This window comes from Mustela putorius, unplaced genomic scaffold, assembly GCF_011764305.1.
Source record: "Mustela putorius furo isolate JIRA1106 unplaced genomic scaffold, ASM1176430v1.1 tig00537227_pilon_pilon_pilon, whole genome shotgun sequence".
Classification (NCBI taxonomy): domain Eukaryota; kingdom Metazoa; phylum Chordata; class Mammalia; order Carnivora; family Mustelidae; genus Mustela; species Mustela putorius.
The window spans coordinates 13,660,369-13,672,693 of NW_025422368.1; the positions used below are offsets into that span (position 1 = coordinate 13,660,369).

Here is a 12,325-nt window from a genome sequence, read left to right on the forward strand (position 1 = left end):
ACTCTCAGGTAGAGATGCAGGGGCTTGGGAGGAAGTTTTTGAGATGTTGGCTTCACTAAGGCCTAAAGGCCGCCTATTTCTTTCTTTTTTGAAAGATTTTATTTATTTGTTTGAAATACAGAGATCACAAGTAGGCAGAGAGGCAGGCAGAGAGAGAGGGGGAAGCAGGCTCCCTGCGGAGCAGAGAGCCCGATGCGGGGCTCGATCCCAGGGCTCTGGGATTATGACCTAAGCCGAAGGCAGAGGCTTTAACCCACTGAGCCACCCAGGCTCCCTAAGGCCACCTATTTCTTAAGCAATTTTGAGTTGAGGGTTTGTTACTGACAGCTGAAAACATTTTATTTGATACAAACTCTCCACTCAGCTATTTTAATTATTCTTTAACTGGAAGTAAAGAATCCTTGTTTTCCTTGATCTCCTATATTAACTGCATAAGCTGCCAACTTGGGGCAACATCAACAACCATCTGCTATCTCTATATCCAGGCTGGTATGAATTGCAGATAGTTACATAATTATGCTACTTGGTTTTCTGACAAATTTGTTATCTGACCTCAGCTGGTTTCAGTTTTGCTAGATGATGATTCTTCTTTTTTTAAATCTATCTCCACCTGGATGATTAATGGACATAGCATGAACTAGCACGTCAAAATTTGAACTCCTTATTTTCTCCATTCATCTATTTTTAGTAGGTGATTCTGTTAAAAAAAGATGATTCTGTTGGTTAATCTAAATTCTTTGAATTATGCCAAGTCCTCTTTCACTATCAAATTATCAGAAAATATTGTTGGGTCTTGTTCCAAACAAATCCTGACTATAATTCTCACTTCTACTGTGACCATACTAGTCAAAGCTGACTTCATCTCCTGCTTGGACTGTCATCTTTGGCTTCTAACCACTCTCCCTGTTTCTAGAAATTCATAGAGGTTGTTCTTCCCCCACCATTCATGAGATTTCTACTTCTTACTGATGAACAGATAAAGTAAGACTTATAAAATATAAATCTGATCATGCCATTTCCCATCTTAAAATGCTTCAGTGGCTTCTCATCACATTTAGACTAAAATCCAAAGTCTTCAGCCATGATCTATAAACCGTGTGATGATTCAGGTTCCATCTACTTCTCTACCCTAATTGTCTCTACTCTCCCCCTGCCTTGCTCAACCCCAGTAACACTGGTCTCCTTGCTGTTCCTTGAACATCCAAACATACTCCTAGAATAGGGCTTTGTAGTATTCTAATAGGAGCACTTGTCCTAATAAGAGCACTTGCATGGACCAATCACTCACTTCATTTGATTCTCTTTTCCAGTGTCATCACATAGACCAAGCCATTCCTCCCACTTATATTGAGAACAGCCCTTGTTCTCTTCCATCACTACTTACTTACCTCCCTTTGCTTTACTTTCTTCTTCAGCTATTATCGCTACCTGTTGTTATATATTGAGTAATTGATCTTGCCCTCTCTCTTTAGAATGTAAACTCTATGAGGTTGGCTTAGAAAAATGGGACTTCTACCCACACTCTTTGATGAAGTTTTTCTCTTGAAATTACCAATAACTTTGTAATGGGCTGAATTTAGTCCCTTCAAAATTCTCATGTGGAAGCCCAAACCCGAGTACCTTAGAATGTTACTGTATTTAGAGATAGTCATTAAAGAGGTAATTAAATTAAAATAAGGTCATTAGGGTCAGCTCTAATCCAATGTGACTGTTGTACTTATAGGAAGAAAAAAATCTGGACACAAACACACACAGAGTAAGGACAGGGAGAAGATGGCTATCTATAATCCAAGGAAAATGGCCTCAGAAGAAGCCAACCTTACTGACATCTTGATCTCAGACTTCTAACCTCCAGAAATGTGAGAAAGTAAATTCTATTTTTTGACCACCCAGTCTGTGGTACTTCATTATGGTAGCCCTAGCAAGCTAATACACAGCTATAAAGTACCAAATTCAATAAACTTTCTTACTCCTCAGCTTTTTCAACCCGTTTTTAACTTTTACAACCTTGAAATAAGTTATATAAATTAGTTATATAAAAACTATTATATAAATCAACAACCACTACTACAGAACACCAGCCTACTTAGCAGCCAAATAAAGGAATAACGTTGTCACCACCTTATGGGCCTTTTTCTGATTGCCCTTTGCCCTCCTCTCAAGGTAATACTGTATGGAATTTTGTGTTAATTACTCTCCTTTTTGAAAAGAATTTGTCTTTCATGTCAGAGAACAGAAAACATGTCATATATATACCCCTTGAAACATTGCCTTATTATTTTCTGCTTTGGGACTTCATATAAGTGGACTTAAATTATATCTATTATCCTATGACTTGTTTACGTGCAATAAATATCAGAAGTGTTTTGTAATGAGAATTCATTATTTTGCATAAAAATGAACTATGTTGATCTAGTATCAATAACATTGAAATGAAAACTTGAAAAAAATTTGCTGCAAATATGGCATGGCAATGTTAATAGCCTTGCTTTATAAAATGATCATAAAATGTTAAGGAAAATTACCAATATTAAACAGAGAAAAGACCATAAGCAGAACTTCAAGACATGAACATATTAGTAGTATTAAATATATTAATATACTCATCTCAATAGTAATTAAAATAATAAAAATTATGAGAGAGTATATTTGCCTAATTAACAAAATATTTTTGAATACCACAATGTTAAAAATTCTTTAATGATAAAATATGGGCATTGCTGTTTGGATACTAATTTGGCAATTACCAAATATGTGCCAAGTGTTTGAAAGGTTTTGCCTTGTAATCCAGTAATTTTACTTCAAGGAAACTTTTCTAAAAAAATTGGAAATTCTGAGTAAAAGATTTTATACACTGTTGTCCTTCATGATGTTGTCATAACCCTGAAAAAGAAAATGTGGAGAGTAACTAAATATAGTAGCCACATTGTTATCTGTGATTATTGGTGATCAAGAGTATTAATCATTATTTTCCGTATCTTGGGTAAATCTCCTTTTCAGATATTTTTGTGATATAGCTTCAAGAGTTACAGGTTTTCTTGTCCTGTAACTTTAATGGTGTTTCTAATAATCTGAATTTCTGTGTCATGAAATCATTTTGAAAGTGAAGAGCCATTTTACTAATTTTCTTTAACTTCTTCTAACATTTCTAAAAATCCAGGTTTGGCTGGGTTTTCTTGTTAGTTTTGAAAGCTTCATGTAAACATACTTATTTTTGGAGAAAGTATGCTACATTTCTTCTGGGAATTTCAGCAGCATTTCTTGAGCTTTCACTGTTCTTTTTTCTGTCTCTGAGGTAAAAGGGTGAAAACTATTTCCTAGATGCTCTTGCTATTGAGAGTCAGGGTGGGGAGCTAGAAAGGCTTGGAAACGCGGAAGCCACTGCTGCTCTTGAAGTGGGGGACAGGGCTCTGAGTCTATGGGCATCCAAGGTATTGGGGGTACCAGTGCCTTCAGGGCTTCTCCTATGGTCCCTCCACGTGGGAGCTGCAAGTAGATGGACCATGGGAGGGGGGGTCTTTTCCACTGCAATTTCTAGTTTTTGTCAAAACCAGCAGACATTCACTCTAGCAATGCTTTAAAAAGGTTTTGTTTTCTCTTTTAAGAATCTAATTCAATACTTGATTAAACTATCTAGATATGTTTCATCTTTCCTGAATAAATCATCTTTCAATGAAAGAGGAGAGAAAAGGAAGAACTTTAGAGTAAGCTATCGGTTGATCCGATGAGCTAGATTTTATCAGAAACTAGTTCAATCACTCCAGAATTGGTCAGTGATCCATAATATATTGACTATTGATAAACCTAAGGGCTATGAGTACAATGGTGAATTCACTCCCCATCACAGACAGTGTTTAAACTGAGGTTGAGAGAACATATGCCATGAATGTCCTGCAGGGAAGTCCAACCTTGGAAAGGAGTCAAACAAAATGATCTAGACATTTTTCTCCAGCAACTTAATTAGTTTGCTTTCCCAATCAATTTTATTACTAAATCTTACATATTTTCATAATTTGTATAAGAAACGTTCCACAATGTATATTTTTCTCTCAGAAGTGTATAAAACGTCTCCCTATCCATTCTTAGTCTTTTGTCCTTGAAAAGGTCTAGTAATTTACTTTGCACCTCAGAGCAGTAAAAAACTTAAATTATTCCATAAATAGATCCTTTCTGGAAAGGAACCTGCTCATTCTGACAGGTTCTCCGACTTGCTCTCTTCTTACCAACTCCCCTTTTCCCCACACCAGTGAATTGTCTACACTACACCAAAAATGGTTTTCAATTAGGTTGCATCACTCATCCCTGAAAGAATGCTAATGCTTTCCCACAGAATGAAGTACAGAGTTCCAATGGAATTCTTCAAGGATGGGGTTAGGGAGAAAGTCGAATGAGAGCAGATAGAATGAAATGAGTCTGATATACAATCAGGGCCAGGCCTTTCATGGTTTTCCCCCCTCTCTGCTATCTCCAATGCATCCTGTACCACACTAGTTGCCCTGCCTCCTTTCAGATTCTTGAACATGATGGGCTCTTTCCTGCACTCCCTGTTCTTATGACTATCATCGCTGCTACTTTTGTGGTAAGGCTGGTTCCTTTCCTTTAAATTTCAGCCCAGACATTGCATACTTAGAGGTTTGACCTGATCATTCTAGTCAAATCAGTCTACTTCTTTTATTCTCTATATTAGCCAATTGTTTTTTTCTTTAATCCTTAAAACTACTCATAAAGAGATCTTATTATTTGATGTTAGTTCTTTATTTTTCTGATATTCCCTAGAATGTAAACTTCAGGAGGGTTTGCCAATTTTCCCAATTATTATTTGTAATTAATTATTTGTACATTCTAATACTAAGGTACATCTTCATAGACAAAGATTGTATTTCATAAACTAAAATTATTTTGGTAGTAAGGAAACCTTGGAGGATTATTTTTAATTTTTCCTTCTATTCTTATAATGTATTCCACTGAGAAATTTCCTAATCTAATTGTTTCTGAGTCTACATAGATGGGACTGTTGGGACTGTTGTGTTAATTTGCTAGTAACTAAAAGAATCCTTGGAAAAGATCTAGGAAAACCCAAGTTAGTTTAGATGCAGAGGTGCTATCTTTAAGTCAAACTCAGAGATGTACAAAATATTATTTTGTTCAGATAATTTCTCCTCTATTTCCAAGCTTGTTACAAAACTGGAAGTGTACGTACAGCATTAATGTTGGAAAAGATTTTAAGTGGATAGTCATACTTCAAAGTTAATGAAAGGAATATATATATATATTAGAGGTAATTTTATTTTATTATCTTTATTATTTTAGAAAGGGAGACAGGGAGGGTGGGGAGGGGCAGAGAAGAGAGAATCTTCAGCAGGCTCCATGCCCAAAGGAGAGCCCACTGTGGAGCTTGATCTTACAACCCTGAGATTATGACCTGAGCATAAATTAAGAGCTGGATACTTAACTGACTGAGCCACCCAAGTGCCCCTAGAGATAATTTTAAATGTAAGCTGTTTGTCAGCCTAAAAATATCAGGCTAAATTCATCCACTTGAACTCTCAAATTGATCCCACACAGAACATAGCAAAATAAAACAAACTATTTGATTACTTCAAAATAGTTGGAGAGGTAACATTTCCTAAATAATAATATTTGATTGTTCCATAATCACAAATACATGTTTTTTTAAAATTATGATGATGAACTTATAAGAACGAGTTAGTATACAAGATTAGATGCTCAAAATAATTTCAGTTTTTGAAATGCTTACAGAGGAAGTATCTGCAAATGTGATGATGTCAATATAGCATTTTGATGTTATAATGTATGAATTAAATCCAACCATCCCAACTATCCTCTTGGTCCTTTTATAATGTATTAATTACTTAGGTACTAGAGAAGGAAGCCTGTGAGTAATGGAGTAAACATCTAAGCTTGTACCTAGCAAATCGCTTCCTAGCCCTTTCTCTCCTGCTACTGGGAAGAAGAGGACAGAGTGAAAACATAAAATGTGTTTTTCACCAGTGTTTAAGTCAGTGGCTTTGGTTATATAGTCTAACTTAACAACCTGGAGTTACCAAAAGTAGTAGGTTAAATGATGAAATTACATCATCTATGGTAACATCGGAATAAATTACAGATTTATTAGAAGCTACAAAATCGACACAATGAATATATAGCAACTTTAAATCAAATGGAAAAGATGTATTCTTCTTTTAGGACCCACCCGAGACTTTACCACTGCCCTCTTTCCAGTCCAGACCTTCACTATCTTTTAATCATCCTATAATAATAACCTCGTAGTTCATCTACTTACATCTTTTTCCCTGCTATATATATTTTCCACAATCACCAAAGTGATTTTTCAAGTGCAAACATCTGATCATATTACTCCTACCACTTTTAAGTTTTCAAATGATTATGACTTGCCCTAAGAAAGAAGTTTGGCCTCTCAAATGCCCTTAAAAGTCTTTCTTGATTTGACCAAGGTATCTGCTGTCTATTTAAAACTAGAAAGAAAAATAAAAACTCAAAATATGCACATGCATACAAATAATGAACTGCCTGCTTCTTTGTGGATATTTAGTTATGATCACAGATCCTTGATAGTCTAAATTCTAAAATTTGTAGTGAATATGTAATAAGGTAAACTAGCTTATTAAAACTGATATTCAAAATATTTTGTAGTTATTTGTACTTTCTTAATTTAGCTCACATTAATGAATAAAAACAAAAGATTCTTAGAAGACAATACAGAATTTCTTAGAGTGTATATTTCTGATGAAACATTTGTGGTGTTACATTTGCCTAGATGGGAGCTGTAAACATCTGATACTGAATGCTATACTAAGACAGCAGTAATAGTGTTCAGGTCAGAGAAGGATGGAGAGGCAAGTTACCACGTCTAATAATTTTCTAGACTATCTCTCATATGAAGTTTCAAGCTTTGTAAGAATCAAATTGTGGATTAGCACGTGGCATAACACAAACCATGTGCCTAATGGGGGAAGTATATCAACATTCTAGACATATAAACTAATTTAAGTAACCCAAACTTTTCTTATAACTAAATTTTATTCCATGCAGAAATCATAACTTCATTTAACAATTATTTGTTTAAATACTATTGTGTGCCAAATATGTTCACTAGGTATTGGAGATTCAAAGGCTAAAGAAGTCAGACAAGAGCTTGTTCCCATGGAGCTTCTGTTCAAGTTCAAGTAAGGGTGGAGATAGACAATAAGCAGTATAAATTAATAAATAAGATCATTTCGAATAGTTAGAACCAGGTGGTGGGTCTTATAGAGGGCACAGATTGCATGGAGCACTGGGTGTGGTGCAAAAATAATGAATACTGTTATGCTGAAAATAAATACATCTAATTAATAAAAAAAAAGAAATATTATGAATAAAATAAAAGAGTGACATAGAATAGGGGTTTTTTAAAAATTGGTTTTAATAAATATTTTCTCTGAGGAGGTGACTTCAGAGCAGAATCAAAAATGACAAGAAGGAATCTGCTATGCCAAGATTTAGAAAATTCTAGGCAGCAGCAAGAACAAGTACAAATAGTTAAAGGTAAGGATAACATTGGTGTATGTTCAAGGAGAGAAGGAAAGTCAATGGAACAAAGATGAAATGACTTAATTGAAATAAGAGAGTTAAGCTAAATTACTATAGAGCACTCTAGGCCATGTTAAGGAAATTAGATTTTATCTTATGGGATGTCTTTCTAAGAGGAGAATTGCATGCTTTGATTGATGTATAACAAGATCCCTTTGGCTGCTGCACAGTGAATAGATTGTAGGAGGCCAAAACTAGAAGCCAAGAGAATCATTAGAATCACAGTAGGGCCAGCAAGGGGTAATAGCAATGTGGAGTAGGAGGCATGTGGAAATTTAGGCATTTAATGTACATTTATTGAATGAATAAATAAATGAGCAAATAAATGAACAGCATGATGCTTATTAACATTAAAATTTAGCAATGTACTCTCTTCCTGACTACATATTTAGTTATGAAAATGGAAACAAAGGGAAGTATTAAGTCTTCTAAATTTACAAGAGAGCCTAAAATTTGTTTGCATTTACATGTCTCTCTCATTAAAAATAATTTAAACAGTTTGCAAATAAACCTAAGTTAAGAAAATTTTAGAATGGTACTATCCCCCTAACATGTCACCTTTCCTAATGTTAATTATATAGTTTCTTTGCACAGTCATGGTTAGAATAAGAAATAAGTAATAGAAATTCTGTCTTTGAACAGACATTTCTGCAAAGAAGACATCCAGATGACCAACAGAGACATGAAAAAGTGCTCCATGTCACTCAACATCAGGGAAATACAAATCAAAATCACAATGAGATACCACCTCACACCAGTCAGAATGGCTAAAATTAACAACTCAGGAAACGACAGATGTTGGAGAGGTTGCAGAGAAAGGGGAACCCTCCTACACTGTTGGTGGGAATGCAAGCTGGTGCAGCCATTCTGGAAAACAGCATGCAGGTTCCTCAAAAAGTTGAAAATTGAATTACCCTATGACCCAGCAATCGCATTTACTGGGTATTTATCCTAAAGATACAAATGTAGTGATCCAAAGGGGCATGTGCACCCAAATGTTTATAGCAGCAATGTCCACAATAGCCAAACTATGGAAAGAACCTAGATGTCCATCAACAGATGAATGGATCAAGAAGATGTGGTATATATACACAATGGAATACTATGTAGCCACCAAAAGAAATGAAATCTTGCCATTTGTGATGATATGGATAGAACTAGAGGGTATTATCCTTAATGAAATAAGTCAATCAGAGAAAGACAATTATCATATGATCTCCCTGATATGAGGAATTTGAGAGGCAGGGTGGCAGGTCATGAGGGGCAGGGAGGACTAAAGTGAAGCAAGATGGGATTGAGAGGGAACATGGGGGGTTTGAGCAGTAGGAAAAGAATAAATGAAACAAGATGGGATCAGGAGGGAGACAAACCATAAAAGACACTTAATGTCACAAAACAAACTGAAGGTTGCCAGGGGAAAGTGGAGGAGGGACATTGGGGTTATGGACATTGGGGAGGGTATGTGCTATGGTGAGTGCTGTGAAGTGTGTAAACCTGGTGATTCACAGACCTGTACCCCTGGGGCTAATAATACATTATATGTTAATAAAAAAATTTAAAAAATATGTCTTAATAAGAATGTTGTCCATTAGTTGGCAAAAAAGGGAACTATTTTGAGTATATTTGAGGTTTCTAAAACAAGCATACTCTGTGCCTTCTGTACATGGGCTATTTCCACTGGGATGCCAGAGAATAATTGTGGTGCTGCAGGTGGTCCCTTCTACCTCCCAACAGCCAACTGCTAATTTTTTTAAGGAAATTTATGAACAAGTTGTTAAAAACCACTGTTACTGAAATTGAAATTATATAAAATTATTAATCAATGAGGAAGTTTAAAACAAAGGCAAAAAATTCTGAAAACTCATCACTTCCTATTTTACTGCGTTTTAATGTTATCAGTGCTCTTAAGGTTATACCTACAACACACCATTACTGCATTAATGCTGTGTTACCCACCATCTGTTCTTAGCTCCACATTGAGAGACGTCATGTGGGAAGTTTGAAATCAGATATGACGGAAATAGTTATACCACAGAAACTGGCAAATGAAACCAGGGCTCCCTCTACCCCAGGAGAGTCTATTGTTTCACATTAACTGGCATGTCATTAGTTATACTGATGCAGATGCTCCTGTCACAGATTTGGCATCTCCAGCTACAAACTTCTGAGTCTAAACCCCAGAAACTGGGTTCTACTCCATAGTAGGAATGATAAATGAAGAACAAGGAAATCAAGAGAGTAACAGTGGGCAATGACAGACTTCTTGACAGGAAAGTTTTGTTTTCAAAAGCAATTTACTACGTTATTTTGCACCTCACTGCCCTTAAATTAATGTCCACATTTCCCTCCGATTTCCTTTAGTGGAAGAGCCTAAGTAAGTGTGTAACTACGGGAAGTGTGTGTTATCAAAGTTCAGAATGCAGAAATTGTTTTAAAAACATAAAGATGCCATTTTCTTCTATCAAATTAGTAATGGCTAAAAAGAATGAGACTAACATCTGAGTGGTGCAAGTGGAAGATTAATTTATAAAAAAGTATATTCAAAATAATATTTTATTATAGTGAAAACTGAAATGGGTAGGTAAATTTTGTACATTTGTTTGAGAGAATAGTCTGTATAATTTTAAATGAAATTTATAAAATTTTGAATGACATGAGGACTGCTCATGGAACATGATTCATGAAAGTGGGATATAACATGATATATTCAATAGGAAAAAAATCAAATTATACATGTATATAAGAGAACTAGAAGTAAATTCCACTGACCACGAATTGTAGCTTATTTAGGATATTTAGAATATGACTGATTTATTTCCTTTCAAATTTTGGTAATTTCCAAATTTTCTAACAAGACATAATAATGTGTAAATAAAAAAAAAGTAAGATAAATTTATGGGAAAATCTATTTAAACAATTTACAAATAAACCCAAACTTAAATTAAAAAATTCTAGAATGGTGTTATTCATCAAATATTTGACACTTCCTAATGTTAATTCTATAGTTTCTTTGTGCAGTTGTGGTCAGACTAAAAATTTTAGCATTAACGAATTAATTATTAGTAAAATAATTTAAAAAAATATAATATTTTCATCTATTTGGCTATAAATTAGCATAGTTTTCTAAATCTGTTATTTTTGTCTTTAATTCAGCATCTTGTAGTATTTCAGATTCTCATAAAACTCTCAAATTAACATCAATTTTAAATCATTATAGTTAAACTATAACATGTAGGATGAGAAAAAAGTATCAAATTTAAATAATAGAGTTCTATAAATGCCAGAAAGAGAGGAAGTCACTGCCTCAAGTATTTATTTTGGATTTAACCAATGCTATGAAAAATAAAGTTTGCAGAAAAAGAACACGTATGCTGAGACACAGAGAGAGATGGTAAAGGAAGGAGCTATCATCTAGTGTCTTTCTATTTTATTACTATATTAATATGTGTAGGACAAAGAAAAGAAGTTAGATGAGTATTAATAGTAGTCCATGAATTTCTTTTTGTTATAAAAGAAGTTTGGGTATTATTACCTAATGGTCTAGTATTATGTAAAACTATAATGCATTATGATATTTTTTAAAAAATTTATTTATTTGAGAGAAAGAGAAATGGAGAGCAGGAGCATGGGGAGAGATGCAGAGCAGAGGGAGAAGCAGACTCCCCACTGAGCAGGAAACCTGCTGTGGGGCTTGATCCCAGGACCCTGAGATCATGACCGAGCCAAAGGTAGATGCCTAACCGACTAAGTCACCCAGGTGCCCCCATTATGGTATTTTTAAAATTGAAGTATAGTTGACATACAATGTTACAAGTGTACTACATGGTGATTCAACAAGCGTATGTGTTATGCTATGCTCACCATAAGTATAGCTACTATCTGTTACCATACACTGCTATTACCATACCTGCATCGTGGTATTTTAATAATGCTTTGTCATCCAGATAATAAACAAAAAGCATAAGGTATGTTGCAAAGTTACTTTTGTGTCTCATAAGGGAAGAAATACCAAGTTTCAGGACATTCTTAATGTTTCAAGTTTACCTAGGAAAACACTGACATTGGTGTGCGTGTGCATATTGATCCTACCTTACTCTTGGGAGTCTACATTACCTAAAAACTTACAAGTACTTAATGGAAATGTGTCTCAAGTGACTGACTTACCTGAAATTTTGACTTGAGACACTACTCCATCTCCTCCATCACTGTGTGCACGAACCTCTACAACATACTCTCCATCCCTGGGGATGGGGACTTCTATGGAATGTTTATGAGTGGAATACAGCTTGCCATCGTGTTGGCCATCAGGTCTATAGAGTACCTGAAAAAGTACCAAAATATGTATGTTTAATAAAGTTGACTAATGAGCCAATTCCAAAACACTAAAACCATAATAAAAATTCTTTAGACTTTTATTAATAATAAAAATAATTCTAGGAAGCTATGTGTAACATTAGCTGGAAAATTCATGTTATTTTTAATTCACAAAAGTTGATTTCACCTATTTCTTAGGGTGATCCATGGGAAAGTTCCTTAAGTCTTTGACTTTTTTTTAAATATCCTAAAATAAAGAGAGGGAAAAATGTTTGTTTTTTTCTTATGGAATAGGTGTAAAATGAGGGCTCTTTCAACAGATTGAAGTCATCTTAAAACATTGTCTCACAATTTAATTTTTTCACATTATTCCTAAAAGTTGGCATTCAATAAAAGGTGT

At 34.7% G+C, this 12,325-nt stretch overlaps 1 protein-coding gene across 3 annotated transcripts in view; it reads right to left on the reverse strand.

Annotated features, from left to right (window-relative positions):
- CNTN1 (contactin 1) overlaps positions 1–12,325 on the reverse strand; it is a 357,489-nt gene that overhangs the window by 26,826 nt on the left and 318,338 nt on the right. For all 3 annotated transcript variants that reach the window (XM_004765541.3, XM_004765542.3, XM_045072974.1), the window contains one exon: positions 11,776–11,932. In XM_004765541.3, coding sequence (XP_004765598.1) covers positions 11,776–11,932 — 157 coding nt within the window. The remainder of the gene's footprint in view (positions 1–11,775; positions 11,933–12,325) is intronic.